General features: G+C 48.7%; 1 protein-coding gene across 4 annotated transcripts in view; it reads left to right on the top strand.

The window, feature by feature from the left end:
- Nucleotides 1–18,106, top strand: part of PHACTR4 (phosphatase and actin regulator 4) — a 48,865-nt gene that overhangs the window by 25,300 nt on the left and 5,459 nt on the right. For 2 of the 4 annotated variants that reach the window (XM_031062012.1, XM_031062011.1), the window contains exons 2-8: nt 10,378–10,554; nt 10,977–11,057; nt 12,640–12,804; nt 12,933–13,292; nt 16,161–16,743; nt 17,341–17,564; nt 18,008–18,099. In XM_031062012.1, coding sequence (XP_030917872.1) covers nt 10,413–10,554; nt 10,977–11,057; nt 12,640–12,804; nt 12,933–13,292; nt 16,161–16,743; nt 17,341–17,564; nt 18,008–18,099 — 1,647 coding nt within the window. In that variant the 5' untranslated portion in view covers nt 10,378–10,412. Of the gene's footprint in view, nt 1–4,370; nt 4,630–10,377; nt 10,555–10,976; nt 11,058–12,639; nt 12,805–12,932; nt 13,293–16,160; nt 16,744–17,340; nt 17,565–18,007; nt 18,100–18,106 lie in introns of those variants that run through there. The other 2 variants (XM_031062010.1, XM_031062013.1) reach the window with 2 other exon arrangements.

Here is an 18,106-nt window from a genome sequence, read left to right as displayed (position 1 = left end):
CTTGCTGCCTTTCTTTCCAGTTACTATGTGAGCAGAGAGGCTTGCAGCTGAAGTTTGACATCTTGAAGGATTAGAGGTAGGAAGAGAAATTTGGGATCATGAGTCTGTGGACCTTGACCTATACACTGAAGACTAACTTAGAGTTAAATATACTCCTACCTCTTAGGGTTAATTGCAATTTAATCTGAATTTAGAGGTTTCATATTTACTGATATTTTTGCTGTTAGCTTTTGTTGTTAACTTGCAATGTTGTGCAAAACAGAGTTTGTCCCATGGGTTTTATAAGTGGCATAGATGTACTTACTCTGCTGGAGGACTTGTTTATGTTGGATAATGTCTGCACAGAGCTGTAAAGTCTTAAGAGTTGGGTTTGTCCTGTAAGGCTGTTTGTGATGGATGTGACTGTGCAGCAGCCACTCTCTTGGGAAGAGCACTCTGTGCTGTGCTGGGCCAACTCTAAAAACTCGTGCTGGGCAATGCTTTGGAAGGAGAGGAATATATTTTGATTTCCTTCATCCTCATGTTTTGAAATGGGGGGCCTCAGGTGATGTCAATTTATACATTTTTCTCTGAGTATCTTGAGTTTTTGCTGCAGGAGAGGGTTAAACAAGAGTTAGGCTAAATGCCATTCCTGTTTCTTCTCTAAACAATGCAATAATTAATGTAATTTTCTTCTCCGTGTTTTTGCCTAATGCGTTCCTAATAATGTAGTTGGAAGTGGCAGATGGGTATCCTGCCTCTTAATGCTTCCCTGTTGGGAACATGCTGATGCTTTGCTAATACCTGATGCTTTGCTGGAATGTATCCTATATGTGTGCTTCCTTTGGCTTCTGACCAGACTTTCTTTTAATGCTGCTTCAAGGTGCTCCAAAAAGTTGTTCATCAGCTTTGGAGTTTCCCTTGCCTTGAGATGGCAAAGCCATGAATCACCATAGTGATCAAATTAGGGTTAGTCAAGTTAGCCAAGATGTGACTGAATCTTTAATTTTGTCAAGATGACATTCCTCAGCATTCCCTCACTAGTAAACAAGAAAATACTTGGCCTGTGTTGTAATTGCAGGGAGTGGTGAGGAGATGTTGATGGTAAGGCTTTTCCAGTACTGGCTAAAGCTTACTTCCAGTGGAAGTTGTATTTTCCCTGGAAAACGAGGCTGAGGGGTATTTTTGCCTTAAGCTCCTCTGGGCTCAAAGCCCAGTTTAGCTACAACTTTTTGAGCCCATTCCTTGTGCTCCAGCCGCGTGCTGTGACCACAGGGCTCTCCAGGAGCACGGCCTCACCTTCCCAAAGGTGGGGCTGGAAGTGCTGTCAGTCAGCTTCTTGGCACAGCAATGTCTTCCTCCAGCTGTGCTCCATCGTGGTCAGCATCTGGACTGCTGTGGGACACGGCATGCTCACCTTCCCAGCACAGGGGTGGTGGCACCAAGCCCCTGGCATGCTGGACCTGCTGCCCTCCGCTGTCTGAGGTGGAGCACCATGCTGACTAACTGGAATGCTCTGGGAAATAGGAGTTTCCCTCTTGGAAAAGTCACAGGAAGCATGAAGGAAGTCATGTGGTGTAGGAGCAGTCCAGCTCCCATTTGTCTCATCAGAACCATCAAAGTCTGCAGGACGCAAACAATGTGATGCCAGCTGCCTTATAAATAACCCATTTTCCACTTCCGCACTGGCCTTTCATTCCATGTAAGGGGAAAGGAAGAGTGTCACGTTGTGCTCATTTGTTCAGAGTGACTCCCTGCCTGCTGCCCCTGCTCTGCTGCCCTCAGTGATGGCTGCACTGCTCAGAAGGGCTCATCTCTCTGGGCAGACACAGCTGTTACGTGATCCTGTAAGATTTTTTCATTTTCTTCTTCCAAAGCTGAAAACAAAAACTGTGGTGAAACCAAACTGATTAGAGGGCTGAAGCACCTCTCCTGAGAGGAAAGGCTGAGGGAGCTGGGGTTGCTCAGCCTGGAGGAGAGAAGCTCTGGGGTGACCTAATTGTGGCTTTTCAGTACCTGAAAGGAGCCTGCAGGAAAGGTGGAGAGAGACCATTCACAAGGGCCTGGAGTGACAGGACAAGGGGGGATGGCTTCAAACTTGACAGAGAGTTGGGTTAGATGGGAGAAATTCTTCCCCGTGAGAGTGGTGAGGGAGTGGAATGGATTTCTCAGAGAAGCTGTGGCTGCCTCCCCCTGGAAGTGTTCCAGGCCAGGTTGGATGGGGCTTGGAGTAACCTGGTATAGTGAAAGGTGTCCCTGCTCATGGCAGGGGTGAAGTGAGGTAGACTTCAAGGTCCCTTCCAACCCAAACCATTCCATAATTCCATTAAACACATCCAGAGTCATGGTGCTGCCTTTTTCTCCTCCCTGCCAGCTCTCCTGGTGAGGTGGTCCCTGCATGAGGATTTTAGTGGGTGCATCTCCCACAGTGAAAGAGCCCTAAAGGCCCTGTAGCTCCTGCTGACTCTCTGCTGATGAGCTCTGAAGGAAAACGCCCAGTATCACTGGTTTTAAACAGCTCCATTGGCAGGGATGGGATAATGCTGGAGTCCTTTTTAATGTTCCTGTGGCTGAATCATGGAACACAAATGTCTGAGTCACCCTGGGTGAATGTAGCATTTCATGTCGGTGTGAACTGAAATGTGAACAGCACTGCCTTTATTAGCGGAGCTGATATTGGGCTCATGGCTTTCATTAGATTTTAAAATGAAACAATACAGAAGAGTTCCTTTTACAATGTATAGAAACAGATTATTAACATGGAAATGCCAGGGGTTTAATGGGATGCTGGGCTGGATGGAGAGGAAATGAAACTTGAGAAGAAGGCCATGTACCCCATGTTTGAGTGTTTGCTGCCTGTTTTTTTTATTTCAGCCATCTGCCTCTCCTTAAATCACATAAAATTTTCATGTAACTGGTGTTTCTTCGTTACTGTATTTTAAAAGAAAATGCTGAAGGGACAGTCAGCTGCTTCCCATTTTGCTCTCCTTTAGAAAGCTTTTTGCTATTCCAACTTTTTCATCTTTAAGAAAGTCATCACCTGTCCCTGAGGAGTAAAACAGTTGCTCTGGTTTCTTCTGGTTGCTGTGCAGCAAAGTCAGATGGTCTTTCTCATTATTATGGGAATTTTTGCCTTTTATTGCTCTTCCTTGCTTGAAGTGTTGGTTTTCCTTTGTCCTGGATGTCCAGTGGGACAAGGGCAGGTTGCTTTGTCCTGTATTTTTCCCCAGTGGTGAAACAAAGCCCTCTGAAAACAGAGGGTTTCTTAGGAGCTGCTCTCATGCTCTGACCTCAGGCTGCAGCTGAGGCAGGAACATTTTTTGATGTTTTGTTTTCTGGGACAGAATTTGCACCTTTCCTTTCAGATGTGGAGCTGAAGGATGGACTGATGGATTTTTCTGGCCATGAGTTCCCTTGAAAATAATGATGTGGGTGTTACTTTTGGATTTGTGGTGCTTTGTGCATGTTGTCAGCTGTTTTCTGGTAGGGTTTTGCTTTCTCCCCTAAAAGAAGAGAGAGTGGCTGGTACTCCTGAATGATGCTTAAGGCCAGAGCCAGCTGCAATTTGAAACACAGATTTGTATCTCTTTGCTCCTTGAGCACCACAGCCCTACTTTAAATGAATAAATAAAGATTTTCCTGCTTCTCTGTTGTAGGGTGTATAGGGTAAACAAGCTGTTAGGTTCACAGAAGTCCTAACCCAAATTATAATGATAAATGAAGGAATCCAAATGGACATATTTAAACTTTGGAGATCTTTTATTGTGAGGCAGATGGCTGAGGGGGATGTTTGTTACCTTAACCATCAAGTTGTGACACATGAATAGAAATGAAACTTTTACTTTCCTTGTTAAATTTAAATTTTCCATTGTTAAATTTAAATTACACAAGAAGACATGCTTCCTGGTAACTTTAGTGGAGAGGGGAATCACATGAAATTGTATTTTTACATTTGGCTAGATGCATATCAGCTCAGGCTGTCTTTGAAATTCCCTTTGCTCGGGGGTAATGCAGCTCCCACAGCACTTAGAGAACGGCTGTCTCATCCCTGACTGCCTTAGTTTGTGTTTAGCTGGCACAGGTAGGCTGGAAATTCCTTCATCCCATTTTGGGAGGTGAAACCCCTTGGTGTGTTGCTGTGCATGCATTCTCCAAGCCCATCCCTGAGAGGAACACTCTGCTCTCCTTCTCCTCGCTGCCAGCTTTCCTCTCTTCTTGCTGAACTGGATGCGAGGAAGGAGCAAGGGGTGTTGATAATTTGGATTGTGCAGCTCAGTGGCTGGATCCTGGCTGCCTGTCTCCTCCCCTTCCTGAGCTTCGCCCTAGCCAGCTCGGCTCTGGAATGACAGGCATCCCTGCGTGAAGGGAGCTGGCACGGACACTTATTTATGAGAATCAAGTGCCCAGCCATGGGGCACAGGGCGAGCGGGACCTGTGCCGGACCATCGGACACCGTGGCCTGAGAGCTGGGAGTGCCTCCCTGGCCAGCCTCCTTCCTCATCCGGAGTGTGGATTTACCGTTTAAAGGGTGAAGTGTTCTCCGCGTAGACTTTTCCTCTGTTCTCCTCCCACCTCTTCCCGGAGAGCGCTCTGAACAGAATCCCATGGGGCAGCCGCACTTCTCGAGACCGGTAAATCCAGGTGCTTTTGGTGAGTAATGCAGGGCAGGGGAGACCAGGGAGCTGTGGGGCTGCAGCAGGCCAGCACTGCAGGTGAAACTGCAGGAGGAGTTGGGAGGAGTGGAATGTGGAACTTGTGTAACCTGCGCCCAGCTGGGGAGAGAAACTAAAGAAATAATTCCATTTCCTTCCATTCTCTTACTGATTTCACATGCAGTCACTGTGCAACACGTTCTCTGGTCTTCAGACAGGCTCCAAGCTGCTGTTCTAAGGGACAGCCTCTGGCTGGCGTGGATTCAGGGATACTACCTTTGCAAAGCACTTGGACAGTGGGGGAATGTTCATCTGCATGGGGCAGGAGTCAGCCCTGAGAGTGAGCTGGGACCAAAGCCATCAAGAATTGCCTCCCTGTGATTGATGTCACCCATCTTCTGGGGCAGCTGCAGCAGTTTTGGGGGCAGAAGGGCTTGACAATCGTCTCCCTGCTTGTTTTCCCTCTCCATTGTGAAGTATCTCAGTAACAGGCTGGAGAAAACACAACTGTGTAAGCTCTAGGAGCAGCCCCACTTCCTGAGCACTGTGTGGGGTCGGTGTTGCTCCGGGTCTGTTATGGGTGCTGTTCCCAGCACTGGCTGTGAGGAGACTTTCCACATCCCGCTGCTGCCTTTCTCTCATTCCCATTTGCTGTTAGCTGGCTGGCCTCAGTTGTTCACCCTCATCTGTAAAGTGGAATTTTCTGATTTTCAGAGAAGAAATGAACATTGAAAAAGATCACCCTCAAGATACAGACTATTATCTTCATTATTTTTCACTTCTGTAACTTTGACTCTATCAAGCATTTCTAGGGCTCAGATGAAACCAGTGATTCTCTTCCCCACCACCAGTTCACTCCAGCTAGTCTGGTTCAAGAATTGCTAAAAATAATGTGATAGAGTGGAAGGGAAGTAAAACTTCAGTCGTCTTTGTATGGTGGAGATTAACAGCATCTTCTGCTTGGATCTACTCACTGTTAGAAGCTGACCTGGTCAGTCTGGGGCTCTTTCTCTCATCAAATGCCAAGAACAGTGGTCATTTCCAGGGAAGTGGGCTTGGTGTAATGATACTGTGCTTTCTGGAGATTGGGGCCAGCAGACCTGGTGTTTCCTCAACTGCTCATTTGCTCCCTGAAGTCTTGTTTCGTGGCACAGCTCTCAGGGTTCCTACTGATTAAATCTGGAACTTGAAGAGATGGTTCTTGCATTAACTGTGTCAGGATGCTGTTAAGGAGAGTCCTGTGAAGATTATGGTGATTAGAAACATACAAAACACAGGGAAGCTGAGGGCTGGGACTGTTTGAGGCTGTTTTGTGACCACAACCTTTCATTCCTTTAAGGGCAGGATTCACGTCTTCCCTGGACGATTCAGGAAAACACACACAAGTTTTTAAAGCTGTTTTAGGGAAGCTTAGAAACATTTGCCCAAAGTGCTTTTTTGGATACTTTTAACAGCATTTCACTCAAAGAGTGTTTGCTTTTTGAGTTGTTGCTGTTTGCTTGGAAGCTTCTCGGATTCTTGACTGCCCTGCTGGACAGGGCAGGGTGGGAAAGGAGGGAGTTGGGTCCTCTCCAGCCTGTGCATCCACAGCATGGTGGCAACAAGAAGGCTTGTGGCAGGTGCCGTGGTGCTGGCTGGGAGCTGTGGTGGTCCTGCTGGAGCCACAGGCAGTGGTGTGTTCCAGGTACCTAAGGGGCGTGAGGAGCAGCCACATTCCCTGCAAAACTTCCCCTGCACCTTGTGGGCCTGCTCAGTGGAGAACTTCACACATATGTGTTCCTTAGGGAAGGAAATAAAGGTGATTAAGAAGAGTTGCTGCACTGAAGTACCTCATTTGCCCAAAGACAGAAATGCCCAGCAAGCTCCTTATGAACAGCAACTGCTGGCATTTGTGGGGATCCTGTAGTAGCTCCTACAAGAAGGGATAGATCAGGTTCTGGGTGAACTCTGGTTTGTGGATGGAAGAAATCTGGCCCAAGCTCCAAGTTTTGGAGCAGGTGACACAACACCGCAGCCACTTGCTGAGGATGAGAGAGACCAACTGTGGGTCTCCAGCTCCTTCCACTGAAATGGTTTCTCTGTTTTGGAAAAAACAAAAGACTGGGGTCACTCAACACCATAAGATGCAGTGGAAAATGAGCTTTTCTCTGCATGAAATTTGACTGCAAGATTTGAGCAAAAACATGTCTGCAGGGGAGAGTTGGAAGGACCAGGTGGCCAGGCAAAGCAATAGGGAATTGCATTCCAAGTTGCTTGGCACTGCTGGAGCTTCCTGCCTTCTTGTCTGTTCGGGCTGTGCCAGTTTTGTGACGTTTCCCCAGATTATTTCAGTCTAAACATTTTGAGTTAACATAAATCTGCTGTTTTAAACAGCTCAAATTCACCTGCTTGTTTGGATGGAATGAGATCAGAACAGCTCAAGTGTTTGGGACAGGGGATCTGAAATGGCAGGAGGCTCTGGCTGGGAAGCAGCTGGGGCATCACGCTGTCCCTGGACCAGCTGGGTTCTGAGCTCCAAGTGTCCCAGACCATCTCCTCTGGGAGCATCACACAATGTGCTGAAGTTGCACCATGTATTTTATTCCTGATTTTTCCTCAACCAGGGCTCTGTTGGAACACTAGGCACAGCATCCAGCTGTCATGGTGGGCTCTGTGGGGCTCTCCCAGCTCCAGAATAATTTTTCCAAAACGTGGACTTACTGCTTCCAGAAGGCTTGAACAAGGTCCTGCTTTGGCGTGGGGTCACTTTAGGGACCTGCCAGCTGGGAATCTCTTGACCTTCTCATGAGGACTCTGCTGGCTTCACCCAGGGCTGTGTGACCTCATTTAGCCTTTTCCATGTATTTAAAATAGGTTTTCCAGCCTGGCACCATGGTGAGGGTGAGGCTGATCTCTTAGACACAGCCTTGCTGCTGGGCCAGGTCAGGTGAAGGCATCATATTCCTGATGCTTCCCACCCTTCCCTCCAAGTCTGGGTCCTTTTTTTTTTGCCCTATTTTGTTCCCCTAGCATGGCACTGTGGTTCTTTCCCGGTTTTCCAGTGCATGACTCGGATAAGGAAGGGTTTCCCCCTTGCATTGCAAAGGAGCTTAAGGACCCTCCTTGTAGAGCAGAGCAGGAGGAGGCACAGCCTCAGCAAGGTGGATTCTCTGCCCTCACAGGGAAGAGATGTCCTCTCTGCACCATTTCATGGAGATTTCAGCTGAAAATGGGCTGTGAATGGAAGGGAAGGTCCATTTTGGAGGGAGTGTGAGCACTATCCAACGTGAACAATCGCTGAACAATAAGGTTATTTGAATGCAGATCTGTGGATCTCACCTCCAGCTGCTGATCCACCCGCTCATTAGTCCTCAGTGTCATAATTGCTTCACAACAGACTGCTTTAGATGTCTATGTCCCTGTGGTAATTGGGGATGGGAAAAGGAAGAGTGCTGTGGAAGGGTAGGACAGGCTCTCCTGTCATCTGCACAACAGGACAGAACGAATCCCAGTGAGGATCAGGGAAGGAGTTGCTTCCCTGACTTCGGTGTGAGCAGTGGGCTGGAATGGTCTCAGAATGTTTAGTAGCAAGTCAAGTTTTAGTCTACACAGAGCAAAAGGGTGGTGGAAGTTATGTGGACAGTGTTGTGTTCTAGTGTGCATGTCTCCCGCTCTTGCCTGGCTGCTTTTGGGCATGGAAGTGATTATAAATGAACAAAACCAAGTGTTTCCATGTTGGACAACACCTGACTCTCAGCAGGAGCCTGTGAGCAGCTGTACCACGGCCGAGGGAGCAGTGAGGCAGAGAAGCAGGACCGGGTGATTTGCTCTTGATGTGAAGTCTTGTGAAACCTCCTGTGTTCACCTGCGTGGTTGCAGCTCTGGCAGTGAAACTCCACCCTGGGAAGGTATTTGCTTTGACAGCTGGACCTGGGCTGCAGGAACTGCTGGAAGAGGTTCTGGCAGGAGTAGTCACATGTGGGTTCTCCCCACCCTCTCTGCTCTTAGCTGCTCTTCCTTTGGAGGTACTGTGTGTCTCCTGCAGTTCTGGCTCGTCCTTTCATGTCCTGCGCTCCTCCCTGGCTGTTACGAGGGGACTGTGGCAGGGGAATGCTTGTCATTCTCCTTCTAACTGGAAATGGAGACATTCCAGGGTGCTGAGGGCTCTTCATTAATCCCTGGAGCTGATGGTTGAGTTTTCTTTTAATAACTTACTTTGCTTAGTGCAGCATTCTGACATCTTGGGTGGTAGGCAGCACATAAGTGACATTCCTCAGAGCAACTCAGGGAAGGGGTAAATATAAGGCAAGCTTGGTACTGCTGCTTTCAGCACTGTTCTCCTTGGAAAGGTGAGGGAAATGCCTTTGATGACACTTGGGCTTCAAATTCCACCTACAGCCTGTGCTTGGCAAGCGCTCGTGCCTGCCTGGTGAAGTTTGGGAATGCTCTGTTGAGCATAGTGAATACTGCTTGTTAAAATTGCATGTACAACTCCAGGGCTGCAGTTGCTCCTGTCTCTAGTGCTGAAGCTGAGGGATTCTGGCTCTGGAAATCCTGCCATGGAGTGGGCACCAGATGGCTTCACTTTTAGCTTCTGCACACTGATTTTTTTTTTTTTTTTTTCAGGCAGTGCTAGATTCTGCTCATTGTAAGTGCTTCTCTGTGTTCCATCAAATACCCCAAAACAGCAACATCAGGCAAGGCAGGATCAATAGTCCCCAAATTAGTGTTTTCTGCTTCAGAAGTGGGGGTTTTTTTGAGTTGGGGATGTTTTTTTTTTTTGCTTGGATTTTTCACATGTCCCTTCCCACCTCCGTGTCCTTCTTGTGCTGCTCTCCAGAGACTCCTGTGCAGTAGGTGGAGCACAGGCCTGTATTGTGTCGCTTTCCTGTGGCGTTGTTGCTCTTGGCCAGCTTTGCTGCCCTTATTTATAGAAGGAAAATCAGAGAGGGGAAAATCTAGCACATCCAGCTGCTGGAATGGGTCTGGTGATTTCGGGGTGCGGACAGTTGTGAATGTCAGGTCAGTGGGCAGGAAGGTATTTGTGGTCATGAACTTGTGTCCAGCACCAGTTGCTTCCAAATGAAGATGAGAAAATGTAGGGAAGTGGTTTGTGTTCATGGGCAAACTGTGACACTGCAAAATTAAATTAATGTGTGGCTGAGAGAGCTGGGGGGACTCAGCCTGGAGAAAAGGAGGCTCAGGGAGCACCTTCTCGCTCCCTTCAACTCCCTGACAGGCAGGTGCAGACAGGTGGGGGTCAGGCTCTGCCCCTGGAGAACAAGGAACAGAACAGGAGGAAACAGCATCAAGTTGTGCCAGGGAAGGTTCGGGTTAGCCATCAGGAGGAATTTATTCTTTTAAAGAGTTATCAGTCCCTGGCACAGTTTGCCCCATCCCTGAAGGGTGTCCAAGGAACAAATGGACATACCACTCAGTGCTCTGGGCTGGTGACAAGGTGGAGGTTGTTCACAGATTGGATTCAACAATCTGGGCATCTTTTCCAACCTTAATGATTCTGGTGTTCTGTAATCTTTGTCTCATCAGGAAGGCCCTTACCAGTTTCCCTTTGCCCTGTTTATGTTGATGAGAAGCCCACTTGTGTCTCCCCAAGCTGATGTGAGGGCTCAGTGAAGCCACAGAGAGAGTCTTGTTCCCTTTTCTGCATGAATGTGTGCCACCATTCCCAGTGTGGGGTGGGTTGGTGGGACATGGGAGCTTGCAGCACAGAAGTAATTCTTTATTCTTTTCCTTCTTTTCTGTGCAGCTGAAGATGTGGATCACGCCCCAGGTGATGCCAGCATGGGGGTAGATGTTTTGGAGTCAGGTGACACAACACCTCCTACAAAGAGGAAAAGCAAGTTCTCAAGCTTTGGCAAGATTTTCAAACCCTGGAAGTGGAGGAAAAAGAAAAGCAGTGACAAATTCAAGGAGACTTCAGAAGGTAAAATGACAGGGGCTGGGTGGGTGTCCCTGCCTCCATCCATCCGAGAAGGGCTTGCTGTCACAAGCCTGAGTGCTGACATGTGCAAGAACCAAAATGGGACTTTGGTGATGGGCTGGCACCTGCAATCTCTCCAGAAACACCTTGCCATGGAGCTGTAGTTTCAGACAGATTAATTCCTTTCTTTAAAGGAAGTTCCCCAAGCAGCTATGGGGAGGGAGGGTTTGCTCCACAGTCAGCAGTGCAGTGTGAAATGCAGGTCTGAACATGCAGTTCCTTCTCTCTCCTCTTAATCCATGCAAAACCAGTGAAATTTGAGGCCCTTTTATTTCCTCTAGAGAACCTCTTTAAAAGAAAAAAAAACCTTCTTGAACTTCAAGCTTGCCCTGTTTTCTGAGTGCTTTTTTTCAATTTAATATCAGTTTTAGAACGAAAGATTTCTATGCGAAAGCCAAGAGAGGAGCTGGTAAAAAGAGGGGTTCTGTTGGAAGAGCCTGAGCAGGGTGAGTCTGCAAACAAACTTCTGTCTGTGTCTGTGTGGCTGATCTTCCTCTGGCCAAACCTCACCCTTGGGAGACAAATCTAAGGGCTTTCTGCTGAAGTGATTCCTGCCTGCCTTACCCTTTTCAATGCTCTCTCTTGTCTGTTTTCCCACCTGGGAGGAAGGCAGCCTGCTCAGGGAGGAAGATGGTGCTGAGGAAGTGTAGTGCCTGTCTGGAACACCTTCCTGTAGGGAGGGAGGGCTGTGCTGTGGTCACTTCCCATCCTGTCCTTCTCTGTGCTATCCTGCCAGCCTCTGCTGTCACACTGTCACTCACCATCTCCTGCTGTTCCAAATGGGAGAGGTTCTGCCCCCGGGGCTCAGGCTGGGAGAACAATCATAAATGGGTGAATTCTGAGCTGCTTGGGTAGGGGCATATCTTCCAAGAGATGCTTCATGGTATGGTGTCATAGTCACCACTAGGCTTATTAAAGTTTGCACTGCCGTCTAAGAAGTCTTATCCCCTTTTCTTTCATCTTTGATGCCTCCAAGTTGGGATCATGCTGCCAAAATAAGTTGTCAGATCACCATCCACTCACCTGGCTGGGATTTGTGTGATGTGGAAAAGTGGTGAGGAAAGCTGGATCATACTGTTCCTATCTCCAGTTCCTTCAGAGATGGCAGATGAATTGAAAAAGATTTTTAATCAAGTGGATAATGTATTTATTTAAGTTTTCTTGAGTTGAAATTCAGTCCAAATAGGCAATTTCCCCTTAGAGGTGGATGCTGAGTCTTTTTTTGAGAGTAATACTGTCAAAAATTTGTCCTGTCAGGGCAATTACTGAGAATGGTGGAGTATTTCCTCATGGGGATTAGGAGTTTCAGGACCCTCAAAAGCATGGGTTGGATTGGATGGGGTTTTTTCCAAAAAGAGGTCTTGCTTTAACACTGGGAGCCTTCATGCTAGAATTTGTAAAAGCAGAAATATTTAAAGTGAGCTACATAAAATTCTAGAGCTGTGTCATTACATCTTATTGAAACAAAGGTAAAGTGAGGAAATCTGCCTTGCTGATGTTTTGGATTGAGCGGTCATTTTTGTGCCAAATTCAGGGTAGAAATGAGGAAAACAAAGGTGCTTCTGCTAATCTGAAGACTTTATGAAAGTCCATTATTGCCCGTGCAGTAGATGACTCGGCTCGTGCTGGAATCTGCATTGCAGCAGGGAATTGGTGACTGCTCCGTGATGGAGGGTGGATACAAAAGCTGCTGGAGATTTATGACTTCAGTTACAGCTTCCTTGTGCTGCAGCACAGCACTGGGCACACTAATCTGTAACAAAAGAGCAAGGGCAGGACAGGGAGAAGAAAAGCCCTTGACAGCATACAGTGCTGTGTGATTTACTCATTGATAATGAAATCAAGGGCTCTCAGCTTCAGCTGGTTGAGTTGCTGTGCTGTCCTGTGCAGAAGGGGGCTGAAGCTCCTTAAGAAGCCAGAAGGAAGTTGGTGTGCTTCCATGGTGGTTGAGTCGGCTCAGCCACCTCTCCTCTCCCCTGCCTTCTAAGTGTTTTCTCTTTGCTTCTCTGTCCTCCCATCCCCTTGCAGATGCTGAAGAGCCAGAGAAGCTGAACCCACCTGCACTGAAGAATGGCCACACTGTCCCCATTGGGGGCCCCGGGATCTGTAACCTGCCCAGCCAGGAGGAAGAAGCAGCAAAGCCACCCAGCCTTAGGAAGCCTGTTCCAGTGGAGGAACCAAAGAAGAGGCAGGGTAAGAAACCAGACGTGTGCAAAATTAGGGCTTTACATTCTCCTGTAACCAGTTCTAAATTCTCATATGATCCTTCCCACCCTCAGTGGGCCCTCTGGTGCCTTAAACTGAGCTGCCTCCCTTTGCAGGCTCCTCCAGCAGCCACCCTGGGCCTGAACTGGAACCACCTCAGGAGCCACATGTTCCCAGACAACCTCTTCTTCCTCCAAAAAGACCTCCCTCCACTTCCCAGGAGGCAAACGAAGTACAGGCAAAGGATCCAATACCTGCCAGCAGTACTGCAAGAACTGCCCCCTTCGGCACAGCCCCCACGGCAGCAAAGACAGTCAATTCCACAGCTGCCCCTTCCCCAGCCCCCAGGACTCTGCTCCCTGCTCCTGCCAGTGCCAACACTACTGCTCCCACCAGTACAACCAGCACAGCTCCTGCCAAACAGCCTCCCGTTCCTCCTCCCAAACCTGTCAACAGAAACAGCAACTCACTAATAGGTAAGTGACCCCATAAACTGGTTTTTGTACCCTGAGATGTTCTGGAGCCACTGCTCCAAGACTCTCTTCCCTTCATAGGGAAGATTTTTAGTTGCATCTGAATGTCTGACCATCTTTCCTGAAAACAGTTGAGTTTGGACTCAAATCTGCCAGTGTTTAGCCAGGACACATGTGTTCTGGGAACAGTGTAATTACTGGAGTCTTCTGCCATGAGCTATCCCTGTTCCTGCAGGAAGGAATCCCTGCCTGCCTCTTCTCCGTCACCTCTGAGAGACAGTGTCTGAATGTTGATGCTTCACTGGGGGCTGGGATTGGGGAATGGTGGATGAGGTTTTGTGGTTATTCCTTCTTTCAGCTCCTTTTGGAAAAAAAACCCAAACCAAGAAACAAATCCAAAGAATCCACATCCCACCAAACAATGTCTGGTGTGGCTGTTACTGCCAGGCCATGTGGTTTCCACTTAGGGCATGAGCTGTTTGGGATAATTCAGACTTCCCTGGTTATACTCAGGCACCTCCTCTAAGGTCTGTGGCTGGGCTATTGACATACGAGTCTTGTCCCTATGTCTTGTCCCATGGATAAATCAGCTCAACTGTAATTTGAACAGAATCTTCCCATTTAGAGAATTAAATGTTTTTATCTTTGTAATTTTTCTAAGCAGAAGATTTGGTGAGAGTTTCTTAAAGCCCATTTAATCTCTGTTCTCTGTGGGCGTTCTGGGGATCTTAAAGATGCAATTTTGAGAGTTGGTATGACTTCCATGCAGCGATGGCCTGTTGGCATTTCTGGTAGTTCTTTCACAGACATCTCCTTATCTTTGGACGGGGTTAGCAGAGGTTAGCACAGATCGGGAGGGAGGCTCCTGGGAAGATCAATCTGACAGGTTTGCACTGTTATCGCAGAAACTGGAGGTGTTACCCAGGTGTGGTTTGAGAGGCAGTGCTGGATGTGCAAGTTGCCATCTGAAATAGCCTGGGCCACTGCTTTCAGTGTGGACAGATTGCTCTGCTCTGCTTGGGGCTCACCTTGCTCTGGCAGGTTTTGCAAGTGACCTTGGTATGGCATTAACAACCCCTGTGTGCCAGACCAACTTGATTAGCCTGACCATGCTTGAGCACTCCATGAAATACCTTCTTGTTTTCTTTAAGCTTCTTGCACACACTGCAGGTGGCATTTGAAATGCCCCAGCTCCAATTGGAGGAGGTACTTGTGGAATAAAAATAGTGGCTGGAAACAGCAGTATATCCAAGGTGTTTGGAGCCATCCTGCCTTGTCCCAGCAGCATGGGCTGGGCTGGGAGCAGCTGCGGGGTGTGCAGGGGAGGAGAGAACCAGCAGTTCTCTTTGGTTCCCTGGGTATGAACACAGATGTAGAGGAGGCTCCGCAGCCCTCTTGTCTGGCACAGTGGAGCTGGAGCTGTGGTGTTGCTGTGTGAGCCTTGTGTTGTCACTGTTGTTGAACAGCAGGAGTGGAATTGGCTTTGTGAGCTCTCCAGGGCTCTTTGGTGCCTGCTCTGACTGCAGGGGTGTCCTTCTGTGCCACTGTCACAGCCTGAGGATTGGGAGGGAGTTACTGTGCAGGTCACCCCTTTGTCCCCAAGATGCTCATTCCCTGAGCAGTTCTGGTGTCTCAAGCAGCAGCTTCCTTCTGCCAGCTCCTTGCTCCCTTTCAAATTTTGCTCTTACCCAGAGGTGCCTCAGGCCTGGTCCTGCTAGGCTTGAAGCACTGCTCAGGAGACACTGGAGTCCCTTGGGCAGGAGCTGAGGACACTCTGTTTTGCACAGTCTGGCCCTTAATCTACAAGGGGAAAGTCTGAAAATGCTAAACATCTCATAAATGTGCCCACTTCTCACCAGTTATGTGGCCTTATCTTGGGAAACTCTCCCACTTGCAGCACCCTCTCGTGGTGTCTGCACCTCACATTTCCCCATCTCTAGTCTGGGGGCATCCACGTGTCACTGTCACCCCCTCCAGCGAAATGTGTAGCAAGTCTCAGCTGCTTTAGGCAAAGCCTCTACAAGCCCCAGAAGCCATGGATACATGGGTGTTAAAAACCGCATCACTCCTAAAGCAACAGCAGTCCTTACTGCTGCAATTTCCCTAGAAAGAGAGGGGGGTTTGGGGATCCTGTGACTGCTCATGGAGGCATTTTTCACGTCTCTATTTCTTTCTCTCTTCTCCATCAATCGGCAAGTATTTAAGACTAAAGGCTTTAGGTATCTTTCGAAGTTTTTCTAGTAGTGGCAGATGAGTTTATATGGGGCTTAAAACAGAGATCAGAGGGAGTAAAGCAGACCTTATCCTGAGGATTGCTGGCAGTGGGGTGTTCTTGGGCTGGGTCTGATGGATGAACACAGAGGGGGATGCACACTGCTGCCTGCAGCTGTGCTGATTTTTGCCTCAGAGCAAAAAATAAGACTTTAAGACTTTTTGAGTCTTCCTGAGAAGTTCTTTAATGTGCAGGGGAGCTGTTAACACAACTGAAGTCTGGGGGGTCCTGGATGTCTTGGATTCCTTTTATGCTGTAAATACAGCCATAAAGTGCCCACATAACTGCATTCCTGGGCAGGCTCCTGTGCTGTCTTTGAAGGGCTGGTGCCATTTCTCTCTCTCTCTGAAGCAGCAGGATGCACAAACCTGTCTCAGCCTGCTTGGTTTTGGCTGCTCTCCCAAGTCTTACCTTTGCTGATAGAAGGACAAACTGGGGCCTTGTAACCTGGCTGTTTCTGGTATGATACTCCAATAAAAGGTAGCAGAGAACGCTTAGTCCAAGGCTCTGAGTGCATTGCCATGCTTCTTCCACACTGGTGAAGGTTATCTGGAAAATACACTGTTAAACATTGTGGCTTTTGTGGTTTTTATTTTCAGCTGAACTTTCCCAAGTAATGACCAGTGGTACAGCCTTGTCCAAGCCTTCTCCTCCTCTCCCTCCAAAGAGAGGCCTCCTGCCTAACAACACGTCAGAGGCTGTCACCTCTAAGCCCCCAAATGACAGGACAGTGACAGGGAGTCGCCCTGCACCGATTCCAGTGCATGTGACCTCAGCTTATCCACCACCTTCGCCCTCGCCGCCGCTGCCCACCCATGTGCCCCCCGAACCTCCACGTGTGGCCCTGCCCACCTCCACCCCTGTCCTAGACCCACCATGCTCCCTGGACCTGCCCAAGGAGATTCCTCCTCCTCCTCTTCCTGAAGACTTCAGGTCCATGGAGGTGTTGAAAAGGACAGCAGAACAAGGCTTTGGTGAACCCCACGTGCTGCCTCGCCTGCCCCAAATCCCACTGCACATTCGTATCCAGCAGGCTCTGGCCAGCCCTCTGCCTGTCACCCCACCTCCCGAGGGGTCCCACAGGGCTCACTCATTGCTCTTTGAGAACGATGGTTTTGGAGAAGACAATGGCACCCTGGGCAGGACAAGATCCCTGCCTGTCACCATTGAGATGCTCAAAGTGTGAGTACTTCCTTGTTTGTGTGCCAGCTCTCCCAGCTCCTGCAGTGCTGGGCAGGGCTTAGGTCTCTGCTGAAACCATTTTCCCTGTTGTCCAAATCTGTGTTTCAGGCTCTTAAGAACCAGAACATCTTCCCCATGAAATTATCCCTGGCTGTGGGATTTTATTGCTCACAAAGGGAAATGGGTTCCAGACTACAAACACAGGCTGATGCCAGGAATCCAGGCCTGGACCATCTCTAACTGCACCAAGATCAAACAAGGTCCCAGATTCCATCCATCTGTGGCCTTCCTTAGCCATTCATTTTGCTAAACATAAGTGGGAAAAGAACCGTCTTGTGTTATAGCAGGGCTGAATCTCCAAGTCACAAAGCAGTGGGGTCAGAGGGCAGTTTGGTTCTGCAGAACCTGCCTCTGTCATTTCCTCAGCCAGAGCTCCCTGTGCTTTGAAGAGAGAGGACGGTGCAGGACCTTGCAGTGGCTCTTGCACCTCTGGTTTCTGGGCTTCCCTGAGGGGAGAGCTAAGGGCTATTGATTCTAGGGATAATCTGCAGGCCCTGTGCCAAGTGTTCAGAGGTGTAATAACGTGCTTTTTGTTAGTCCAGACGATGAGGAAGGGGAAGATGATGACCAGGAAGAGGAACAGAATTCAGATCCTCGTGTGTATATTGGAGATGTGCCATCTGTCACAGTCATCCCCAAACTGGTACCCCAGGTTCTTCCGGAGGAGCAGGAAGGAGACGAAGGGATGAGCGACTCTGACTCGGAGGGGCCCATCCTGTACAAAGATGATGAGGATGAGGAAGAAGATGAAAGCCATAACAGTAAGGCTTTGACATTGCAGGTGTCATTTTTATTGCTCTGCTGAACTCGTGCCTGGCTGCACTGAGATCTGGATCAAAGCACTGGTTCCCACAGCGCCTCAAAGCAGCTGGTTCTTGGTTGCATGATGTAGTACATGTCCTCTGCCTTGCTTTTTCCAAGGCTCTGCAGCCAAACCTGTGCAATCACCTGCTGAGTGCACTCCTTCAGTTCCTGATGGCTCCTGTGACAGCCTGTGCTGTCCCAGTCCCTCAGGTGGGACAGCATTCAGTGAGCATGTGGTGTCACACAAAAAATGCCGTCTGCTGCTGCTGTGCAGTGAGTGCAGAGCTTGGGAAGAGCAAGGAGAGAGGACTGCTCTTGCTCAGGGAGGGGCACAGGGCTGGGATTGCTGGGGCAGGCTCGGTAGCCTTGAGCTGCATCCTGTTGCTCTCCCTCTCCACAGGCACGCTGGCCAACAAAGTGAAGAGGAAAGATACGCTTGCTATAAAGCTGGGGAACACAACTGCACCACAGGAGGAGAAGAGCATCTTCCCTCGGAAGA

The sequence above is a fragment of the Geospiza fortis genome, unplaced genomic scaffold (genome assembly GCF_000277835.1).
Source record: "Geospiza fortis unplaced genomic scaffold, GeoFor_1.0 scaffold432, whole genome shotgun sequence".
Taxonomy (NCBI): Eukaryota; Metazoa; Chordata; class Aves; order Passeriformes; family Thraupidae; genus Geospiza; species Geospiza fortis.
This window is presented reverse-complemented; position numbering and strand designations above follow the sequence as displayed.